Source organism: Chionomys nivalis, chromosome 1, assembly GCF_950005125.1.
Source record: "Chionomys nivalis chromosome 1, mChiNiv1.1, whole genome shotgun sequence".
Lineage (NCBI taxonomy): Eukaryota > Metazoa > Chordata > Mammalia > Rodentia > Cricetidae > Chionomys > Chionomys nivalis.
In genome coordinates, this window is record NC_080086.1 from 169,296,821 (window position 1) to 169,321,932 (window position 25,112).

Here is a 25,112-nt window from a genome sequence, read left to right on the forward strand (position 1 = left end):
CCACATTACCAAAGGTGTTTATCAGCTGTAGGAGTTCTTTGGTAGAGTTTTTGGGGTCGGTTATGTATACTATCATATCATCTGCAAATAATGAAAGCTTAACTTCTTCCTTTCCAATACGGATCCCCTTGATCCCCTTATGTTGTCTTATTGCTATTGCTAGAACTTCAAGCACTATATTGAAGAGGTATGGAGAGAGTGGACATCCTTGTCGTGTTCCTGATTTTAGTGGGATGGCTTTGAGTTTTTCTCCATTTAATTTAATGTTAGCTGTCGGCTTGCTGTAAATAGCTTTTATTATATTAAGGTATGCCCCTTGTATCCCTAATCTCTCCAAGACCTTTATCATAAAGGAGTGTTGAATTTTGTCGAATGCTTTTTCAGCATCTAATGAAATGATCATATGGTTTTTTCTTTCAGTTTATTTATATGGTTGATTACATTGATAGATTTGCGTATGTTGAACCAGCCCTGCATCTCTGGAATGAAGCCTACTTGATCATAATGGATAACTTTTCTAATGTGTTCTTGGATTCGGTTTGCCAGTATTTTATTGAGAATTTTTGCGTCGATGTTCATGAGTGAGATAGGCCTGTAATTCTCTTTCTTGGTTGGGTCTTTGTGTGGTTTTGGTATCAGGGTAACTGTAGCTTCATAAAAGGAATTTGGCAATGACTCTTCTGTTTCTATATTGTGAAATACATTAAGAAGTATAGGTATTAGCTCTTCTTGGAAGTTCTGGTAGAATTCTGCATTGAAACCATCTAGCCCTGGGCTTTTTTTGGAAGGGAGATTTTTGATAACTGTTTCTAATTCTTCGCGACTAACAGGTCTATTTAGATCGTTCACCTGGTCGTGGTTTAGCTTTGGTATATGGTACTTATCTAAAAAAGTGTCCATTTCTTTTGCATTTTCCAGTTTTGTGGCATACAGGCTTTTGTAGTAAGATCTAATGATTCTCTGAATTTCCTCTGTGTCTGTGGTTATGTCCCCCTTTTCATTTCTGATCTTATTTATTTGCGTGTTCTCTCTCTGTCGTTTAATTAGTTTGGATAGGGGTTGTCAATCTTGTTGATTTTCTCCAAGAACCAACTTTTTGTTTCATTGATTCTTTGGACTGTTTTCTGTGTTTCTATTTTGTTGATTTCTGCCCTCAGTTTGATTATTTCCAGTCTTCTACTCCTCCTGGGCGCGTCTGCTTCTTTTTTTTCTAGAGCTTTCAGGTGTGCTGTTAAGTCCCCAATGTATGCTTTCTCCGTTTTCTTTAAGTGGGCACTTAGTGCTATGAACTTTCCTCTTAGCACTGCTTTCATAGTGTCCCATAGGTTTGAGTATGTTGTCTCTTTGTTTTCATTAAATTCAAGGAAGACTTTAATTTCTTTCTTAATTTCTTCCTTGACCCAGGTGTGGTTCAGTAGTTGACTGTTCAGTTTCCATGAGTTTGTCAGCTTTCTGGGGGTAGCTTTGTTGGTGGCTTCTAACTTTAATCCGTGGTGATCTGATAAGACACAGGTGGACACTGATATTTTTTTGTATCTGTGGAGGTTTCCTTTGTTTCCAAGTATGTGGTCAATTTTCGAGAAGGTTCCATGAGCAGCAGAGAAGAAGGTGTATTCTTTCCTATTTGGGTGGAGTGTTCTATAGATGTCTGTTAAGTCCATTTGATTCATTACCTCCAACAATTCTCTTAATTCTCTATTAGTTTTCTGTCTGATTGACCTGTCCATTGGTGAGAGAGGTGTGTTGAAGTCTCCTACTACTAGTGTGTGTGATTTGATGTCTGCCTTGAGTTTTAGCAATATCTTTTACATAAGTGGGTGCTTTTATATTAGGGGCATAGATATTCAGGATTGAGACTTCATCCTGCTGAATCGTTCCTGTTATGAGTATAAAGTGTCCCTGTCGATCTCTTCTGATTGATTTTAGTTTGAAGTCAGTTTTGTTAGAAATTAGTATGGCCACACCTGCTTTTTTCTTAGGACCATTTGCTTGAAAAACCTTTTCCCAACCCTTTACTCTGAGTAGATGCCTGTCTTTGTGGTTGAGATGAGTTTCTTGCAAACAGCAGACTGTTGGATCCTGTTTTCGTATCCAATCTCTTAGTCTGTGCCTTTTTATTGGTGAATTGAGACCATTAATATTAAGTGATATTAATGACCAGTGGTTGTTAACTCCGGTTATTCTTACTGCTTTTGGTAGAAGAGTTTGTGTGTCTCCCTTCTTTGAGTTGTGCTGTTGAAGGGTCGCTAGATGCCTTGGTTATTGTAGGCAGTGTTGGCAATGTTGGATTCCTTGGGTTGTGATTTTCCTTCTATTACTTTCTGTAGGGCTGGATTTGTGGCAACGTATTGTTTAAATTTGTTCTTATCCTGGAATGTCTTGTTTTCTCCATTGATAGTGAACGATAGCTTGGCTGGGTATAGTAGTTTGGGTTTGCATCCATGGTCTCTTAGTTTCTGTAGTACCTCTATCCAGGACCTTCTGGCTTTCATGGTTTCCATAGAGAAGTCAGGTGTAAGTCTGATCGGTTTACCTTTATAAGTTACTTGGCCTTTTTCCTTTGCAGCTCTTAATATTCTTTCTTTAATCTGTATATTTTGTGTTTTGATTATTATATGGCGAGGGGACGTTTTTTTTTGATCCAGTCTGTTTGGTGTTCTGTATGCTTCTTGAATATTCAAAGGAATATCTTTCTTTATGTTGGGGAAGTTTTCTTCCATAATTTTGTTAAAAATGTTTTCTGGACCTTTGAGCTGTGCCTCTTCTCCTTCTTCTATCCCTATTATTCTTAGGTTTGGTCTTTTTATTGTGTCCCATATTTCCTGAATGTTTTGTGATGAGAATTTGTTGGTTTTGGTGTTTTCTTTGATCAGTCCGTTTATTTTCTCTATGTTGTCTTCAGAATCTGAGATTCTTTCTTCTATCTCTTGTATTCTATTGATTATGCTTGTTTCTGTAGTCTCTGCTCGTTGACCTATATTTGCCATATCCAGTTGGTCCTCAGTTTGTGTTTTCTTCCTTGCTTCCATTTCAGTTTTCAATTCTTGGACTGTTTCCATTACCTGTTTGATCGTTTTTTCTTGGCTTCCCAGGGTATCATTTACGTATTTACTCATTTCTTCAAACTTTTTGTTATACTTCTCATCCATTTCTATGAGGGCGTTTTTTACATGTTGTTTAAGGGACTCTATTGCTTTCAAAAAGTCAGTTTTTTCCTCTTCTCCTGTGATAGGGTGTTCAAGTCCTTGTGTTGTAAGATCATTGGGTTCTGGTGTTTTCATGTTGTTTTTCAGATTGTTGGGTGAATTCTTGCCTTGGCGTCTGCCCATCTCCTCTTACCGATGCTATCTATTGGGTTTGATTTAATTGTAGCGGGGCAATCTGCTCTCAGTGCAGGCTTCACTGTTTCTTGCCCGCACTATCCTGTATCCAGTGCCTCCGCCACCCGGGCCTGCCTGCCGGTGCCTCCGCTGCCCGGAACTGTCTGTGCGCCGGTGTTTCCGCCGCCTAGGCCTGCCTGCCGGTGACTCTGCCACCTGGGCCTGCCTGCGCGCAGGTGCTTCCGCCGCCTAGGCCTGCCTGCCGGGCCTGACTGTCGGTGCCTCCGCCACCCGGGCCTGCCTGCACGCCGGTGCCTCTGCCGCCCGGACTTGCCTGCGTGCTGGTGCCTCCGCCACCCGGGCCTGTCTGTGCACCGGTGCTTCCGCTGCCTAGGCCTGCCTGCCGGGCCTGACTGCCGGTGCCTCCGCCACCCGGGCCTGCCTGCACGCCGGTGCCTCTGCCGCCAGGACTTGCCTGCGTGCTGGTGCCTCCGCTGCCCGATTTTGTGTGTTTAAAACACTTTTCCTCTGAGAACACCACTCACCGTACTAGATAGTCTGCTCACTGCTCACACCTGTGATGCCCTGACTGTCTTGCTCACTGCTCACACCTGTGATGCCCTGCCTGTTCACACCTGTGATGCCCTGACTGTCAGCTCACTGTTCACATCGTTGATACCCTCCCTGCCTTTACTCCTAGCCAGGAAAGAAATGGGAGGCCTATAGGAGGTAGGGGGGAGGTGAGAATTTGTGAAAGAGATAGGCAGAGCCGACACCTGAGCTGAATCTAGAAAGTTGAGCTGGCAGGCACAGGAGGAAAAAAAAAGGGACAGCGGGTGACAAGAAGCTATGCCAAGAAGAAAAGCTGAGGATGATCAATAAGGAGGGCTGAAAACATGGCAGACTGGGAGTCTGGAAAAGTCTAGTAGGGATAGAAAAATAGAGGTAAGCAAGAAAGTGGTTCTTTATCACCTAGCAGGAAATTCAACCTGTAGTCTCATTGCACAGCCCTTGCCTGGCTCACCTGCTTGGATTCTGTCACATGCATCCTACCCACCATCATGATGGCTTGAAGTGGCCTTCTCAACTTCAAGGACCAAGGTGGACTACATCAGGACAGAATTTAAAATCTTTTGTTAAATGTCAAATGAGAGAGCGAAATAGTGTTAAATTAACACCTAAATGGAAATTATTAAACAATCCATGACCTGAAATTAAATAAAAACACAACATATAAAACAATAAATTAATACTTTATAAAAAGAATTAATAAAATTATAAGTCTCAAATAATTGTCTAGGAAGACTAAAGTTTTACAACCTCTATGGGAGATTTTATTTTTCATTTACTGATATAAGAGATTTTATTTTATTCTTATTTACTATATGGGAGATTTTATTTTTCATTTATTGCTAATAGGAGTTTTGATATAAGAATAAAGCACACAATTAAATCATCTTGAACACTAATATGTTTTTAGCTGATTTCTGGTTAACGACCTATCTCTTTTGTTTAATTTTGAGACTTAAATCTACTTCTCACCCTGACTTGCTTGACAATGTCCCATATCTATCCATGACCTTCATCTTGTTTAATTGAGGGATGAAAAAAATTTTAGCAAAGCATTTTCTACCCTTGCACTTAATCTATTCATGAGTTTGATTCATCTTTCCTTTTCTAATTGCATTTTAAAAGTCATATTAGGCATCCAGAGATAGTGAGATAAGTGTCTGCATTCTACAGAACAATTTGAGAGATAACTGAAGGCTTTGCCCACTGTATCGCCTCTTTGCTCCTTCAGATTTATCTAGAGATTTCCAGCAGCTGCAGTTTGCTGAGGCCTTTCTATAGCTGTTGCTTACATTATATTGGGACCCTTTTCAATTTCAAGTGTAACTTCTCAGAAAATTGTTAATGTTCTGCTTTATTCATATAATTTCTATATCTGAATATATTTCTGGCCTTGCTAGGTTTCTGTTTCTTTCACAACTGTCTAGTCTGAGCTACATGAAGAAAGTTACGAGGGATAAGAAAGAACTGAAAAGAAAAACAAAGTGCACTAGCTAGCAGAAGACACTCAGGCCTGTGAGCTTCCAGCGGGAAAGAAACTACTTCTCCCAGCTGGTGGCATCCCCCAGCTTTCACTGTGTGCTCCTCACTGGAAGTCGAGCTGACTTCTCCAGTCTAATGGCAGTTTCATCCACGTAACACTGACCAAGTCTACACTGTGCTGTGAGGATTCCACAGGAGGAAGACAAGGGCCAACTGCACTGCTTTAGCTTTGACCCTTTAAATTAAAAATAGACAGTAGAACTCCAAATGAATAGAAACTTAGAAATTATTAAAACCAACCCCTGAGCACTGAAACAATATTTTCCTGCCATTTAATCATCTCGTCTCTAATCCATACAACAAAAGACCCTGACAGTGACTACACCAGCCATCTGAGCCTGTGATGAGGCGTGAGAAGGCTGTCGTCTAGACAGTGCAGTTCTAAGAATACAGAGCCACGGCTCTCCTTAGTCTTCTCTTCTACTCAGAACCACAGCATCTTCTTCCCCAAATTTAAGCAACTAATTTTATCTGTTTTTTACATTTTATCTTTTTGTATCTTCCTTCACTTCCCAACAATGATCATTTCTGTTTTCTTTGAATAGACAAAGGGAATGAAGAGAAACTGTTTTAAAGCACAATACAGTATTTAACGCACAGTCCTCCCAGACACATCTGGGCACATACTGTTTAAACACTTGCTAATGGAATGGAGAGAATCCACCAAAATGCAGTATATTAAAAATACAATAATAAAAAATATAGTCAAAATGCCATCAAGATGCATGTCTGTGACATTTGCAAAAAAAAAAAAAAAAAAAAAATCTATCAGTCAAGACCATCAGGAGTCCCAAACCATACATTCTTGTTCCAATTTTAGCTTGGCTGACTACAGTGGGGTGCCTTGGCAGGCCAGACTACCCGAGTTTAAACCACAGTTCCATCACTTAATGATGGCTGTGTATATGAAGAAGTTTCTTTCTTCTAGTTTCCTTATTTGTTGAATGGAAACGCTAACATTTAGAGACTCACAATGTACTATGCTGAGCTTTGAGAGTCTTGTCGAAGAAAGGGAGGAGGGATTTGTACCAGCCAGGAGGGTCATGATGGGTGAACCTACAGAAACAGGTGACCTGAGCTCGCTGGAGCTCCAAGATGCTGGTTCAACAGCCAGGAACTCTGTATGGGATCGACCTAGGCCCTCTGCATTTGTGTGACAATCCTGTAGCTTGGTCTCTTAGTAAGGTTTCTAACAGTGACAGCAGGACCTTTCCCTGGTGTTTAGCTGGCTTTTGGTATCTTGTTTCCCATGCTAGATTACCTGGCCCCACCTTGAGGAAAGGGGAGGAGCTTGTTCTTGCCTCAACTTGAAATGGCCCATGGGATTTCTGCCCCTTTCTGAATGGAGATGAAGAAGGAGTGGATGGGGATAGAGTAGGGAGAAGACGGGAAAGGGAAAGGAACAAGAAGAAAAGGAGGGAGGGTAAACTGGTTGGTATGTAAAATAAATGAAAAGAGTTATTTAATTAAATAAATAGATAATTACTTTTTATCATTTGCCATCAGTCTGCTATAACTCAAAACTAATCTGTAGGTTTCATACTTACTGTTTGACCTTTATCACATGAAGACTCAGATCCTGGTCTACTAAACAAACTTAAAAGTTTTCAGAGCTGGCTCTAGAGAAATGATTCTTATTCTTTAAAATTCAAGAGCCATAAGTGAAAAGCATACCAGGTTTTGGGTGTCTCTATGATCTACCCAACTCCTGTTTCTTTTACTTCCACCAACAGTGTCCTCCTGTTAATTACATCCCCCCAAAAGCAAACTCTTTTTATCAGTGGATAGCTTTTATCACAAAAGAAATATATATAAATGTATGATAATGACAGGTGCAAAGACAATGGGCTAGAGAGCCTGCTTTTAGCTTCCTTGGGAACAAAAGGGTATTAGCTTTTTTCCTCCCCTATTAAAGCCCTAGCTTGACCTAGTTTTTTTCTCCTTCTATTCAAAGCTAAACTAGGAAATAATACATTTTATTTTTTTAGCTAAAAAACAAGAATAGAAAAGGACTCATTTAATAATGAAGAGAGCATAGCCTTTATTCAATGCAAAGGACACTGGATTCTATATTCATCTCTTTGCTAAATAGTCTTCTGAGCTTTAAAAACTAATTATAGGAAATGAGTGACTTTCCAGTCTTTTTGGCTAATGCAGTGCTATCTGGTACTTTAATATGCTAAGCCAGGCCCTCTGTAAACTCTGCTACACTGGAGTATCAGTGAAGGGTCTCTCTCCTACTTACTTGGTTTCAATTTCTAATGTAGATATAGAATGCGACAGGTTAAAAGAAAGAACCAATCACATCTAAAGAAAACAGAAATGAAAACTCTCTCTCTCTCTCTCTCTCTCTCTCTCTCTCTCTCTCTCTCTCTTGCATGCACACGCACGCTCACCATTTTCACTGTGTTGTAGCCCTAGCTATCCTGGAACTCGCTTTGTAGACCAGGCTGGTCTTGAACTCAAAGAGATCTACCTGCTTCTGCATCCTGGGTGCTGCAATTAAAGGGTGTTACCACCACTGACCAAATTTTTATTCTCTTATGATGTTTTTCAAACCATATTTACATGCAAAACATGTAAATATCTGATGGAGGAGGGTCATCAGTCTATCTGTTGCTTTCATTGATTAATTAATAAAGAAAACTGCTTGGCCTGATAGGTTAGAACACAGGTAGGTGGAGTAGACAGAACAGAATGCTGGGAAGAAGGGAAGTGAGGCAGACGATATAGCTCTCCTCTCCAAGATGGACGTAGGTTAAGATCCTTTCCGGTAAGCCACTACCTCGTGGTGCTACACAGATTAATAGAAATGGGTTAATCAAGATATGAGAGTTAGCCAGTAAGAGGCTAGAGCTAATGGGCCAAGCAGTGTTTAAAAGAATACAGTTTCCATATAATTATTTTGGGTAAAGCTAGCCGGTGGCCCGGGAGCCGGGTGGCAGGAAGCGGCCTGCGGCTTCACTACAAATATCTCAGGTTTAAATCAGCAAAATAAACCAGACTCTATAGCCAAATTTATGAAAAAACATGAGGATAAGCAAAACTAAAATATAATGGTAGAGTTGGAATGGGGCTTACTCTGATGGTAGATCTTTGGAGGATACTAGGAAGATTTGATATTCTGATCTAGTTATATGGGCATATTTCACTGAGACTAAAAATAAGGAAATATTCATACAATTGGCTTTTCCTTTGAGTTTAGTATGACGAGTAGTTTGATTGATCAAAAGAAGAGTAAAGAAAGCTGGATCCTTAATTCTAGCTCTTCGAAATCCAAGGCAGGGTCAGAGAGAAGCTTCATTCCTGCCTCAGCATCTCTTCTGGACTAGAACTGTTTCCTTTTACACTGAGCTACTGAAGATAACTAATGCAGCTGATTAACAATTTTTTGCAAGTATACATTACAATGAAGTTCTTATATGAAAATAAATTGAGGAACAATAAGACACACGATCATTTGAAATACGAGTATAAAGGAAATTATCATCCAGAAATTGCTTGTAATTCAACTACTGAGGTTAATAATACAGTTAAATGAACAGAGTTAGAAGAAGGGGTAGGAATGTGCTTACTCAGACCACTTGAGAATACAGTAAAATGATGATTTGACAGTAATTCTGTGAAAGCATAGTACCTTGGGGCTTATTTTCTGTATTAAGGTCAGTTGGATATATCTACTTGAGTGCTAATCAATCACTGATTATCATTCATTATCTCTTGTGCTGATAGATATGAGAATGTTTTACTATTAAAGTCATATGAACATAATCTCAGTTGAGGAAAGTTTAGGTTACAGAAGAATAAAGTTAAAAATTAAGGTTTTTTTGTTTGTTTGTTTGTTTTTGATACTGGGGAACCACTACACCGAAGTTTCCAAGTTTTCTCTGTGACTTTTGTATAAGCAATCATTCTTACAAATGCTCCATCCATACAATAAACTGCACTCATTTACTATGGACAGTCTCTTCTGTGAAAGACTGAGTAAGTATGTAGAAAGACAATCTGTCAAGTTGGAGAAGACCATAACAAAGTTTTCTGTAACAAAGGAGCAACAACCTGATATATAGATCACTCCTACAAATCATTAGGAAAACCCCTCACTCAAAACATAATTAAAATTAAGCAACAGCTCTGAAACACACACATACATACACACATGCGCAAATCATGAAGACCAATAAATATATAAAAATACAGAGAATGGCCCAGCATCAGCCACGAGAGAAATGCATACTAAATGACATCAAATTACCTAGTGCTCACATTAGAATGGCTGCCATTAGCAGATGGAAGATACCCAGTCCTGATGACACATAGGCCAACGGAACTCGGACAGACCACTGTGAGGATACAAACTTTTAGGCCTACTCTGTTTCTGATTTTTTCTTAAGAAATTTATTTTAAGTTGCATGTGTGCGTCTCTGTGTGTGTGAGGTGGGGGAGATATTGTGCGAGTATGGGTGTCTGAAGAGGCCAAAAGAAGGTGTCAGATCCTCTGGAACTAGAGTTACAGGCAGTTGTAGGTGCTGGGGATAAAACTTGGATCCTCTATAAGAGCAGTTTGTGTTCTTAATGGCTGAGTCATATATTTCAGGCTCCTTAGGAATACTTTAGAAAATTGATATTGTGGACCCTTAAAACTTGCACACACTATTACCCAGCAATTCAAGTCCTAACATACGTCCAACAGACACGCATACACATCTCACTCCACTTAACTGTTGGGGAATATTACTTTCACTATCAAGGTGTGTAACATTTGTTCATGGTGCATTTGTTTAACTATGGAAAGATGTGTTGCTGTTTCACCTTGCCTGCCTATGGCACTTGACTGGTCTAATAAAAAGCTGAATGGTCAATAGCTAGGCAGAAGAGGGACAGGCAGGACAGGCAAGCAGAGAGAGTAAGCAGGAGGAGGACTCTAGGCTCGGGTAGAGAGAGAGGGAGAAAGGGAGACACCCAGGGCCAGTCAGACAGCCAGGCAGCCCCCAGGCAGACACGATAGAAGCAGGAAAGTAGGACATACAGGAGGAAAGAGAGGTAAAAAGCCCCGAGGCAAAACATAGATGAAGAGAAACAGGTTAAATTAAGTTACGAGAGCTAGTAGGACAAGGATAAGATAAGGCCAAGCACTCATAACTAGTAAGTCTCCATGTCTTTATTGGGGAGCTGGTTGACAGTCAAAAGAAAGCTTGCTAAATTTAATATCCTACAACTTTTCAATTGTAACTATATATAAGCTAGTATCAGGAAAATTTTACCTACTGTCAGTGTGGAGAGTTGACTGTATGAGCAGCAAAGACACTGTCTGTATCACTTACTTTCTGTTGCTGTGGTAAAATACCATGACCAAAAGCAACTCATGGGCAGAAGAGTTTATTTGGGTTATGGTTGTTTTGTTGGGACCTCTAGCTCACTCCTGCAGAGTTTGGGAAGCCCCATCTCTCTCCCTAAACCCTGCCCTCTCAGAGAACCTCCGACAAAGAAAAGGTGCCATAAACCCAGTTCTGCATTCTTCAAGGCTGCGGTAGCTCCTCCCCGAAGTTGCCAGAAGCCCAAGTCCAGGCCTAAAGCACTCAGCTTTTGAGGCTACTTGGGCACAAACCCAGCTTGTGGTGGATACATTATCACCTCTTGCCTATAGGCTGTATAAGTCCCTACTTTAGTTTGGGTGTGTGACTTCTTCTGCTTTGATCTCTGGGGTTGAAGAACTTACTCGGGAGTTGCTTTGCGCAAATAAACCTGTTCTTTTACTTTTTCACTTCAGCTTGATCTTGCTTACTACGTAGGTAGAGAAACCTATTATTGCGATGCAGAAAATCTATTAATGGTTCCAGAGGGAGACTTCATAATGGCAGGAGAAGCATGGCGGCAGAGGGCAGTTATAGGAAGCTTAGAAATCACATCTTCAACCGCAAACACAAAGCTGAGAGAATGAACTAGAAGTGAGACAAGCCTATGAGCTCTTAAAGCCTGCTCCTGGGTTGTACCTCCCAAACCCCAAACTATGCCACTAACTGGGTACCAAGTATTCAAATACCTAGTATATGGGGACACTGTCGTTCAAGCCACATTGTCTACAGTTTCAGTTTCAATCTACATTCGGACGGAGATGAGCTACTGCTTCATCAGAAACTGAAAATAAGATCCTTACTTTAAAAAATTATTTAATTTCATTTTTGGTCTTTGCTGCTTCTTCCGTGTGTGTGTGTGTGACTCTGGGTCTCATATGTCCAGGCCAGCTTGGAAACTGCTGTGCGGTGAAAGGTAAGGGGACTCCTGACCTTCCTGCCTCCATCTCCTGAGTGCTGGGATTCCAGATAAGCCTTGCTTTCCCAGCTCTTGGTCTTCGCTTTTTAAAAGTGTTTTAATTTTATTGTACCATCTGATGTTTCACTTAGATAGACAGGAGATAAGAAGAACGAACCTAAGTCTAACATGCTAAAGCACTGTTGCAATCACTTTTCTACTGTACACAGCTCAATGATGACCTAAGTGAGAAGAGTTTACTCTTGCAAGGCAGATGTAGGAAAATGTCCAGCTTCATCATATTCCATGGGTTAAGTCAATAAATTGTACAAAGACAAATGCTGAATGATAAAGTTAAAAGAGAGACCTTACTTTTGTCAAAACAAATGGAAATAGCAGGGACAATACAGTATGTGTGAATGAACATGGGAATTACAGAACATGCTTGCAGTGTTTGACATAGTCTGAGCTGAACTTTATCTTACCATCAGTTTGTCAAGGGACAGATCAGTAGCGTTTTGCAGAATTAATGAATGGACAAAGGACTGTATCATACCTGTCCATAAGCTGAGGCGTGCTAGCCCAACTTGGCAATGCTTTGGTTGGGTTCACAACTTCTCCTTGCTGACATTTGAGCCCAAGGTACACTTGCATCAGAAAGGAAAACAGATTTTTCAAGTTCAAGCAACTGCTGCTTGATCTTTAGAATCAGCACCATTTCATCTGAGAAAGGATTTGCTGAACGCATGGGTTTTCCTCCCTCTATCTAACATAGCTTAGAAAGTAGACATTTACCTTATGAAGTCTTCTTCTTCTTCCCTCTTGGGCCTCAACTGTTTGGGCTGAGCCATGTTAGTCCAATTTGGCAGTGACTTTAAGAGTCTGCTGATATCGTCATCTTTCGCCCACGATGCACTGATGACAAGTTTCTCTTCTGACTGGACAATGCCCCTGAAAATGGCCACAAAGAAATGGACACTTTAGAACCATATACAGTGAGTGTTTTCTTCTGCTTTGCTGTAAAAAAGATGGCATGTCCACCTCTTCTTAACACAGTCCATCACCTGTCACATTGCTGGGAAATGACACCCCCAGGTTTCAGTTTCCAATTTGTTGAATAATCATAAGCTGATAATATTGGTTGACCATCTTATAATTGTTAATATCTTATGTTGAACACAAATGTATGGAGAGTTTGGGTTGGACATTTCAAGAAATATTCAGAAAATAAAAAGTAGGACAATCATATTTTTAAAATACTACTTAAATGACAAAACAGTGGCATCTGAAAGGTGACGTAAGTGTTATGATAGACTGTTCTCTGACTTCTTTGGTTTATGCTACCCATTAGTTCTATGTGAAGGTAGCTTTTGGATGATGGACAAACATCCCTCTATTCAAAGCAAACCTACTATCATAAAGAAAGCCTGCGCCCCAAATGTCAGGCAGGGAAACCTTTGATTGTAGCTAACTCTACTGGGCTTTGGCTACTGACCTAGAGTTGACAGGCTTCTAGTCCTTTAATAGGGCCCTTGGGCTCACTATTAATTCTGCCCTTCCCAGAATGTTCCTGAAAAGTCACCTTAAATGTTCAATTTCAACTTAATTAAAAAGACTCTCTTTCTACTCAACATTTCTGCTACCATAGCTGATTTTAAGGGTCTAAAAATTCTCCTCAGCGGTCCTTCCTGACAGAAGTGACATTTACTTATGGAATGTTCATGAGCTGGACATTCTTCTGATGATGATTAAGTCTCCAATCTCTGGAGTCTTCTCTCATCACCGGCAAGGATATCTTTCAGTGCTAAGAATCATACTGAGATACAGCACACATCTTCAGATAAATATGAACGGTGCATACGTACCTGTAGGAAAAGTGCCTTGACCCAACAGACAATTCACTAAGATAGACAAGAAAAGGTGAAGCTCAGAAACTTTGACTCGTTGCAGTCTGACCCTTTGGTTTCCCCTTGCAACAATACTGCCCTGGTTCTTTTTAAATAAGACAGCTTAGGAGAACTATGGGGGATATCTGGGATTTTTCTAGCTCACCTCAAGCAGAGGTTTTCAGATAAAAACTGTGGTCAGAGATATAAACTTATGACAGCATCATACAGTATGATACCCCTCAGATTTTTAACATCCCATTGCAGGCAAGCCCTGAATATTCTTTGGTAGTATGAAAATGTGTCTCTGATCCACTTTCTCTCCATATTTAACTTAGTGGCCATTTGTCTTATAGCTCCTCATTGCTCGCCTCTAAATCCTTCACATCTGAGAGCAGAGAGCACACATTGCACACTTGAGTTTCTGTCTTCTGCAGCATATGCAGATATATTTTATCTTCCTTCATTTCTAGTTATCCCTCTACTTAGGTTCTTGGGAAGCCCAGGCCATTCTTGCTCTTTCTTCCTATATTTCACGTCTCTCCATGACACAAATCCCTAGTCTCTGTTAGTTTTCTAAATAATGCATACACGATTTTCTTCCTGACCCAGAATAGCTCTCTTCCAAAGTTCTCCTCTCTCTTCCAAAGCTTTCCATAGAATGATTGGCAGGAGCATCCTGGCTGCACCCAGGGATGAGCCCAGCCCGTGTATAACTTCTGCACAGATTAAATCTCCACCTTTGTGTGTTGTAGGAAGTATCATCTTTTTCTTTTTTGCCTCTACCTGTAGTCTGAGACCAATGTGGTCCTCTCACATCAGTCTTTACTTGTTCCTGTGGCTTTTAATTCCTTTCCATTCAGGACATATGGAGACTTAGTTTCTTTTTGAGTTTGATTACCATTTAGAAATACTTCTAAAGCTAAAGATCTTTTAGCAGTTTTGTAAATATTAACAGGAAAGGGGCTTCCTAAATCTATTCTCGCCATATTTTTGACAGGTAGTTAAAATTTAGTCTTAAGCCAATATTATCCATATTTGATTTAGTGGCCATTTAAAATATCTATCTTGTAGATTTCTCAAACCAGCATTCCTGTGTTGACCTACCCTATTGGCATGTCTTAAATCTGAGGCTCTTTGACTGTTCTGAAGTTTCTAATGTTTTTATTCCTCTTTTGTCTTCTACATCTGCTTATTCTTTTTACATCATTCCCTCCTGGTTCTATTAGTGCAACCAGAACCTACTAGGAAGCCAAAGTGATAGTTCCTTTCCTGTGCCCACTCCTTACATACTGAGTCATTCAGGCCAATGCATTCCTCACTTGGGCAAGCTTGTCTTCTGCACAGACTGGTGATTCCTCTATCACTTCTCACTCTGGTTCCTACATTTGAAAGGTTAACTAGAGAATTCTTTGTTGACAGTTTGCTTTATTTCAAAGCAAACGAATTAAAAGGAATTCAGTAATTTTCATTTCTCTCTTCTCGTTAGACACCTGGCATCCCCTACTAGCCATCCTGTAATTCCAATCAAGAATATAGTCTTCTTAATCACCAACAGTGACCACATCCTGTTAATTCCATGTCTTTAATATCTTATGAATAGTCATTTCCTGTCTAGATTCATTGCCATTAATTGGCATTTAAGCCCTAATCATTTTTCACGTGAACTTGGCAATGACTCAGTAACTTGGCACCTTGCCTGCAGTTATGAGATCATTAGTTGTGCTTATCATGGCAGAAGGGTCATCTCTGTAAATTAAAATACAATGCTAATCCCCCTTTTCAGAACCAGACAGCAGTGTGTGAACATCTACCTGTTCTGTGCTACCTCCTTTGTTGCTGCTCACTACTCCAGGGCACTTCCCTATACAGGCTGACATGCTGGCTATACATCCTATCCAGAAGGATAGTTCCAAAATGGGAGGTACTGTTTCCTCTTCTTTATGCTATCATATCCTGTTTGTATGGTTTTACTCATTAAAGGTTACTTTGGTTCTATCCTTGCTATTACTATGTGCATCTTTTTGTGTTCTGTTGTCCTTATGGTAGAGGTTTTGGCCTTGACTGTGCACTAGAATCACTTAGGGAAGCTCTTAAAAAAACAACAACAAACACACAAAAACAAACAAACAAACAACCAGGATGCCCAGGGCATATCTAAGACTAAACAATTCAGAACCTGGGGGAGGCAGCATGTCCAGAATGGAATCTTTAAATTTCTCATGCCAGGGTTATCAATATCTCCTCTCACCGCTGCTTTTTTTTTTTTTTAAACAATCAAACTAGGATCACAAACTGAGTGTTTTGAGGGTACTTAACTGCTTGTCAGTTTTCTTAGTATCTAGCATGATAAGTATAAAAATATAAAAACTGAACAGGAGATAAAAAGACTTCTTGCACTAGTCTAGGTAACTCATTCATCTGAGGTCATTTTAGAGGGTTTTTTTTCCTCCTAACCTGAATTTTTATTTTAATTTTAAATGAACCATACAGATTACAGATATTTTACCCCTTTGCCTTTAAACATTTCGGTTTATATTTCATAAAACCAAGGATTTCTATCATGTACAGTGCAATATCCAAGTCAGAAAATTAACATTGAAATAATAGTATGTAATTTTAAGTATTTTTAAAAATTTCTTTCTATTTAAAAAATTTATTTATTATTTTTGTTTTGCATAAACACCTGAATGCCAGAAGAGGGCATCAGATCCCATTTTAGATGGCTGTGAGTCACCCTGTGATTGCTGGAACTGAACTCAGGACCTCTGGAAGAGCAGCTGTAGCTCTTAACCTTTAGTGGGTTTCTTTTCCCCGTACTTAACTCAGACCAGTCACTAAGTCAGTGGTTTCGGCCAAAGCACAGATTCACTCTATGCCTCTCTAAATTACTAGGATCAGAAGTCGTGAATAACGAATATATGTGTCTCCTGTAAAAACTCAACAGAAGCAAAGTCCTCACACAGAAAACAAACGAAGCAAGGAGCAATTGTTGACAAGCCTTGCCCTGCACTCCACTTCCTTCTAGGTGGTCTATTATGTGGAAAGCCTCTTCAAAACCTTGCTTTATCCATGAGTTTGTTGACCACGACATATAAGGATTTCTCTCCTTGGAAAAGACACAAAGCAAAAACCTTTGCTTTTGTATGGATCGCCTACCTCTCAGTATTTCATTCTACACAAAGAAACTGGCCTGTGGATTCCACCTGCATGCCAGTTGTCTTTTTTAGGTCCTAGAGGTCATTTAAAGGTTGTCACTTTTAATAGTTTCCAGAATTAAAGAATAGTATTTTGTAATGTGGGTAAATTATTTGCAATGTAAATTTCAATGCCATACCTATAAGGAACCTTGCCTGAGTAGTTCAGTTCCCTTTAGAGACCCATTATAGGTGAAATGCTACTTTGCAGAGTTAGAAAGCCAAACTCATTTTTTCCAATTCTTAAATCCTGAGCCTATCCAAGGAAAGTGATTGTATCCACACCTGTAAGAGGGTATTATACGTTTTGGATAGTTGTTGCTACAGTCTTCTATTTTAGTACTTCATGTAACAAAAGAAACAATATCTAAGATATTCATTGTGTTAAAGGTACCCAGATTATTTACTTAAAAAACACTGCTTTTAAAAGTTCAATAAGGGGCTGGAGAGATGGCTCAGTGATTAAGAGCATTGCCTGCTCTTCCAAAGGTCCTGAGTTCAATTCCCGGCAACCACATGGTGGCTCACAACCATCTGTAAAGAGGTCTGGTGCCCTCTTCTGGCCTGCAGACATGCACACAGACAGAATATTGTATACATAGTAAATAAATATTTTTTTAAAAAGTTCAATAATATATTACTACCTGGTATCATTTTATTAAGAAACAGTAATCTTAATTAATCCAATTGTTAATATATACTGCTCTCAAAAGACAATATATTAATTCATATTGGAATAAAGACAAAGCCAAAAAAGCAATTCCTATTACCTAACTTGAAATACTGACATCTTGTAGGAAATAATTACCCTAAAGGAAATTTTTCATTTAAAAAACTGTCTTTATTAATTTTTTATTTAGTAACGAAGCAAATCAGGGGGGCTATAAAATTCCAGGACATATCTAAACAGCTTTAAAAAGGGACCCCAGCATTCCCAACAAGTATTCTGTTAAGGGGGATGGGGTTGATTATTCCAACCTGAACCATAATCTACCAATTAATTCACAGTTTGACGGGCAATGGACAGAGCCATCTGTATGACTACTTGTGCCCTTCCCAGGGGAGAGGAAAATAGGTGTGTCTCTCCAAACAGGTGATGGGGTGCCATGAGAAGAGTCTCCCCTCCAGACATGGCTGAATGGATTTCATCAGAAAACATCTGCTGATGTCAACTGGCTCAGACGCACGTTTCTTGCTCACTGAAACAATTAGGAAGTGCAAGTGTGCACAGTCCCTAGACACAGCTGGGGTGCTGGGGCTTTCATTAGGTAAGCAACCAGGGGCAGGTGGGGCTAATTGGATTCAACTGTTTTGTGACAGCCAGGGCTTGATGCTTACTTTCCCAGACTGAATCTTCCAGACACTTCAAAGCTAGAAGCCAAGTTAGACAAATGAACCAAGGACAAGGTTAGCTCAAATGAAGCTGCAGTGTTAGTCCCATTTATAGACTAGCAATGCTTGAGCATGCATCACGCCAAACACCCCTCAACCAAATGATATAGTTAGGGATGCAGGAAGAGTTGGCATCATGCTGTAGAAGAAAACCAAAGAAAATTAATGGTTCTAAAATACTGGTTACTGACAGATTCTGTGAGAGTGGAAGTCACTGTTGTCTGTTGTGTATCTACTATTGAGCCTGTGGGTTTCCCTGGATAGCTCCAAGTCCATGGTAACATAGGCCTGGTTAAACTCAGTGGATAACCAAACAAAACAGACAGACATGAATGTGAGCAAGAAATTTTCAGGGTGGGAGAGTGAATAGGGATGGAAGAGGGTAGGAGGTTAAGGTATCAGTGTGCACTACATATGCACATGAAAGTGGCAAAGAAAAATACAATTAACTGAAAGAAGAGGAGGAAACTGTAGAAGAGGCAGGAGGAAGATAATGGTAATAATAGTCATCATAATAAGGTTGGACCATAGTACTATAGAAGAGATAGAAATATCAGTAGGTCTTCAGGCTCGTCCCAGACTGTGGGTGGTGGGTGTCGTAGTTAAAGTCACTACTGCTGTGAAGAAACAGCATGACCAGAGCAAGATGGGGAGGACAGGGCTTATTTCACTCGCAGCTCCCCATCACAGTCCATCATCAAAAGCCATGTGGACAGGAACTCAAGCAGAGCAAGAACCAGGCATGAGCTGATGCTGAGGCCATGGAGGAGTGCTGTTTACTCGTCTTACTTCCCAGGGTTTGTTCAGTCTTTCTTATTGAACTCAAGACCACCAGCCTAGGGGTGGCCTCACCCACAAAGGGCTGGTTCCTCCTACATCAATCACTAATTAAGAAAATGCTCTACAGGCTAGCTTACAGCTGGATCTTATGGGAGCATTTTCTCAATTGAGGCTGTACTCTGATAACTCCAGCTTGCGTCCAGTTGATATAAATATAACCGATACAGGGTGCCTACTTCTCCCCAGGAGACACAACCTAAGAAGTATGGGGTGGCATTGCACACAGTCCATGGAAACAGTTAAGAGGACTCTAGGGGGGCTAGGGTTTGAGTGTTTGCAGAAGGTAACTCTTGGAGATAATTTAATAACAATTTTCAAAGAGGTAAGTTTGCATGATACTGTTAATAACTGACTGACTTTTTAAGGAAAAGAATTACACTGTAGCATAGGCAGTGGAGCAAAAATGAATGTAAACTGTGCTTCAACTATCAATGTTCATATTCAAATACATTCGATGTTTGAATATCCTTCAGATGTTTATAGAAAGACAGACCTTTTAAACTTCCCATGTCCTCTCATTGAACTTAGGATAAAATCCAAATCTCTGGTTTTAAGATCCTTTATCAAGGGCTCTTAAACCTGGCTATAAATTAAAATACCTGAAAAACATTTAAATATCTCTATCAGGCTCACAGTCAGAAGCTGGGCCTAGACTGGGAGGAAAAGTGCTTATACCATTCTACTGTACAGTCAGAGAAGACCTGAGAACTGACTGCTGGCTGGCTCCTAGCCCAACTTGTCACATGGGCGTATGTCTCTGCCTGGAATGTCTTCCCCCTTCTCTACAGCCTTCCTTCCCATCCTTCCCAGCCGAGTGCAAGCATCACAGGAGGGCTTCCCATTCCTTACTTAGAAAACTTGTTTTCGCAGTCAGATAATTCTTATTACCGGAGCCCACTTTTCTTCTCGGTCACTTGATCATTATTGTCTCCTTCCATTAGAATGGAAAAGCCATGATAGCAAGAATGGGCCTAACAGATTCATTTCTCTAAGTCTGGCCCTCAGTAAACCATTGCATATCCAATTCTTTTATATTATAAATTGACAAATTATAATTGTATACCTTCATAGAGTACAAAGTGATACTACGATTTCTGACTATAACATGTGATATAGATATGAATAATTTGCATTGGTGTGGATTTTAAGGTCAATTTTGTTATATGTATTTCTGAGCTTGATTAAGGTATTGTGATTGTGTAGTTCATTTAAAAATGTAATGTATAATTAGGAAATATAGGTTGCTAATGGATAATCATCAATAATAGTCAAGCTTGTAGTCATGTTAGTTAGATTTTCTAGATATATAGAGATATATTCCAATTAGATAGGCATTCTTCATATCTTTCAAAGACTACAGAACATGACATTTAATGTTTTAATAACTTAGGGCTTTTCATGACAATGAGACACGTCTGCTCCTGGCAGCACCGATCTACTTCAAGAGGATGATGGGCATCGAAGAGGCTCCTTATGGAGTTTGATAGCCATTTGGGCACGGAAATGCTCATGCCTGGACTGTTGCATAAACTGGACACAGAGAACCCGCAGAGAGAGGACTGCTGAACTTGCCTAAAGGTGAGATGGTCTTTCGGGGTTCCTGCTTCATAAAAGAATTCGCGAGACATTCTGCAGGACAGAGCAGATAGTGACTGAACTGTCTTTGAAATTTCCTGTTTCATGGAAATGTCTGCTGGATACTGTGGGCCTGTAGGCAGAAGATGGATGCCCCAACAGTACAGAGGAACTTTGGGTGACTGTCCAGGCAGCGAGATGTCTCTGTCATTTCTAGAGTTTGAAGTTTCTTATTTCTTGTTTACTTAGGTAATATTATATCCTTCTGGAGTCTTTGATGGAGTTGAAGAATGGATAGATAATTATAGTTTTCCTTAGTTATGATAAAAGATAAAATAAATATAAATATTGTAACTGTAATTCTTGCTTTATAACTGTTTTGTTATATGTAATTTTACTATGTTAAAGTGAAGGCATTTCTTTTCTGTTTAAACAGAAAAAGGGGAAATGATGGGGGAGAGTCTTCTGTTTTGTATTAATTTCATTGATTAAATAAAGAGACTGCCTTGGCCCTTTAATAGGATAGAAAATTCGGTAGGCGGAGTAGACAGAACAGAATGCTGGGAGAAAGAAGCCGAGTCAGGGAGTCGCCATAATTCTCCCACTCCAGGCAGACGCAGGTTAAGATCTTTTCTGGTAAGCCAGCTCGTGGTGCTACACAGAATATTAGAAATGGGTTAGATCAAATGTAAGAGCTAGCCAATAAGAGGCTAGAGCTAATGGGCCAAGCAGTGTTTAAAAGAATGCAGTTTCCGTGTAATTATTTGGGGGCATAAGCTAGCCATGCTGGCAGCCGGGTGCCGGGGATGCAGCCCGCTGCTCCTATTACAACAAACATGAAGCAAACCAACATATCCACCATTAAGAAAAATAATTTTCTTGAGGCCATTTCAAACTTATTCTTAGTGACTCTGAGTTGTAATTGTTTACTAGATTCCCCATACTGCACAACACATTTCAACAAGGATGGGGGATGCCTTACTTTTCCATCTCATCAAGACTTTGTGCCTTTTACCATTACTCCAGCTTCTCCCGCTCCTACCGTCTGGTAACCACCATTCCACCCTCTTCTCATAGACACGAGGAAATGTCTTTGTGTCTGCCTTATTGTACACAGCACAGTAATTTTTTTCCTAGTTCGTCTGTGTTGTCATAAATGACAATTTTTCTTAAAAGCTAAACAGAAACCCTTTGTGGATATGCACATTTTCTTTATCCATTCATATGTTGATGGACACTTGGGTTGATTCCATAATTTGGCTATGTAAACAGTGTTTTAGTGAACAAGGGACTGCAGACATCTTTTTGGCATGCTAACTTTAATTTGGGGAGTAAACACCCAGAAGTGCTATATAATTTTATTTGCAATTTTTGGAGGAAACCCTTTTTATTTTTCTGCAATGTCAACACTAAGTTATACTCTCAGGGTGGTAGGTTTTCTCGACACCCCTACTAGTGATTAATTTTCATCATTTTGGTAACAGCCTTAGTGACAGCAGTGTGGAGATATTGTAATTTTAAGATTTGCACTTATTAAATAATTAGTGATGTCCAGTTTTTCTAAGCATACCTGTTGGCCATGTATACATCTTCTTTGGAAAAATTCCTATTCGAGCTTCTTAGTAGTTTTTACCTTTTGTTTTGTTGCTAGTGGTGTAGGATTCAAATCCAGGGCCTTAAGTAACCTTAATTATGCACTCAAGTTATATCCTCTCACTCCTCATCCACTGCTAATGGAATTAGTTGTTGTGTTTGTTTGTATGGAGCTAAATTTCCTACACGACTATCTACTAACTACAATTGTAGGTTGTTTCCTCACTCCTTATTTCATTAGAAATGTATTCCCATTTATCTTCTTTTTTCTGCTTTCATTTTCTGTACATTGGAGGTAAAGCTAAAAAAATGCCATGGAGCTGTACTATGTATTCTCTTTGTAGTTTTGGGTCTCACGTGAAGGCCTAACCACCTGTACTTCACATTTGTACCTGATGTGAGATACTGCACCTCCTCTCCTGTGTATGTTTTCCCCCCAACTGCAGCTGAAGACAGTCGCATCCTCCCGATATGAATTCTTGGCACTTCAGTCAAAACTCAATTAGCTGGACATGCATGAGTGCATTTCTGGGCTCTCAATTCTACTCTTCTGGTCACTGAGTCTGTTTTTATGCCGGCACTGTGGTGTTTTAATTACTATTACTTTGTAGCACAGATTGAAATCAGGTAGTGTGATGTTGCCAGTTTTGTTCTTCTAGTTCATGACTGTCTTGGCTGTTTTGGGTTTTACTTTTGTGGTTCCACATGAATTTGATGTCTTAAAATATTTCTATAAAAATATATAGTAAGGGATAAGGAGATGGTTGAGTGGTTAAAAACGCTTGTTCTGCAAACAGCATGAGGGCCTAATCCTGAGCCCCCAGCACTCGCATAAAAAAAATAACTGTGCATGGATCTGCGAACCCCAAGATGGGGGACTGAAATAGGTGGGTTCTAAGAACTTGGCCGCTCGCCAGGCTAGCCAAAATGGTGTGCCTCAGGTGAGAGACCCTGTCTCCAGGCAATAGGTGGAGAAAAACACAGATAGAGATATCCTGTTCTACATGCATGAGCATGGATGCATGAATCCACACCCTCATTTGCATATACTAAGGAACAATTCATGAGGACGCACACCTACACACACACACACACACACACACACACACACACACGCGCGCGCGTGCGCGCGCACTGGAGTTTCAAAAGGCATTGTGTTGAATCTGTACATTACTTTTGGTAGTATGGACATTTGGCTATTTCCACGATATCAGTCTTTCCACAAACATGGATTGTCACTACAGTTTTGTGCCTTCTTCCGTTTCTTATATTCACACTATCACATTTATAGTGTTCAGTTTATAGCTTTTTCATCTCCTTGGTTACATTTATTCCTAAGTATTCGTTGTAGTCTTTGTAAATGAACTGTCCTCCTGATTTACTTTGACTATGCTTACTCTCAGTATATGGAAGTGGTTTGACTTCTGTCCTCTGCAATTTTTCTGTATTTTTATTACTCCTAGTTGTTTGTATTGGTAGAAGCTTTAGATTTTATCATCTATCAGTGTCACAAATCATGCCAAAAAGGCAACAATTTTTCTACTTCCTTTCCTTTCCTTCCTTTCTTCCTCCCTGCCTTCCACTTTCTGCCCAGATCTCTGAGGAGAAGATCTGCATTTTCCCCACTGTGTGTCATGTTAACTGGATTTGCTGTCTACAGCTTTAACTGTGCTAAGGTGATTTCTCTCCAAAGCACATTTGTTGTAATTTCCTCAAGAAAGGCCACTGAGTTTTGTCAAACGTTTGCTTTGCACCTAAAGAGGGACCACACAGCTTCTTCCTCCCTGCCAGTGTCAGGCATCACTTTATTGATTTGTGGATGCTGATGTGTCTGCATTCCAGGGGTGAATCCCACTCAACCACTGGGAATGATCCTCTTAATGTGCTGCTGAATTTCATGTGCTAGTACTTTGTTGAGAAATTTTTTACCTGTTTGTTAAACAGGTTGGCCTGCGGTTTTCTTCTCATATAATGTTCCTGCCTGTCTTTGGTATTAGGGCCTCAATAATTGCTGAATAAATAAAGTAACAGATTGAATAATGGAATGATATGTTTACAGTATAAACACTATGGACACAACAGAAAGCATAAAAGTATGTTTTCTGGGACATCAGCAAACATTAACAATGCTATCAATGAATGCAGCAATAAGAAAATGTGTTAACCTAGTAGTTGTCACAGTCTAGGCACTGTTCTAAGTCCTTTACATGTGTTAAAGCTTTTTTCTAGTGTGTACACGCATGTATGTATGTGAGTATGGTATGGTATGTGCATGTATATGTATATATATGTGTGTGATATGTGTCTGTAGTATACATGTATGAGTGTGCCATGTATGTATGTATCCATATATACGTGTTTTGTATATGACTACCTGTGTGTATGTATATGTCATATGTATGCATGTGTGAGTGTGGTATGCATGTTTATATATGTGTGTGTTTTATATGTATACGAATGCATGTCTCTGCATGTGTGAGTGCGGTATGTTTGTATGTATGCACATATGTGTGTATATTATTTATGTATGCATGTGTGTATATGCTTATGTGAGTGTGGAATCTATGTGTGTATGTATGTTGTGGGTGGTGTTTAGTGTGGTATATGCCCATTTTTGCTTGTGAGGATGACTGTCTGTTATGTACACTCATGGAGGCTTGCTCTCTCATTCTCCCTCATACTCCTTAGAGACAAGGATTCTTACTGAACCTGGATCTAGGCCAATAGCAGGACCCAGAGCTCTTCCTATCTCTGCCCCCTCTTCCTCAGTGCTTGAGTTACAGATGCATGTGTGGCCACGCCTGACTTCTTACTTGGATGTTGGGTCCTCATGCAAGTCTTTATGCCAGAATATCAAGCACTTCTCTTCAGGCATGCTCATTCACAATACAACAATCCTGGTTGGTAGGCTAGTTATCTGATAGATGAAACACCTGGGCATGGAG

The 25,112-nt window shown here is 39.9% G+C and overlaps 1 protein-coding gene across 1 annotated transcript in view; it reads right to left on the minus strand.

Annotated features, from left to right (window-relative positions):
• Exoc4 (exocyst complex component 4) overlaps positions 1–25,112 on the minus strand; it is a 756,055-nt gene that overhangs the window by 144,039 nt on the left and 586,904 nt on the right. Inside the window, exon 13 of the mRNA XM_057763023.1 lies at positions 12,480–12,635. Coding sequence (XP_057619006.1) covers positions 12,480–12,635 — 156 coding nt within the window. The remainder of the gene's footprint in view (positions 1–12,479; positions 12,636–25,112) is intronic.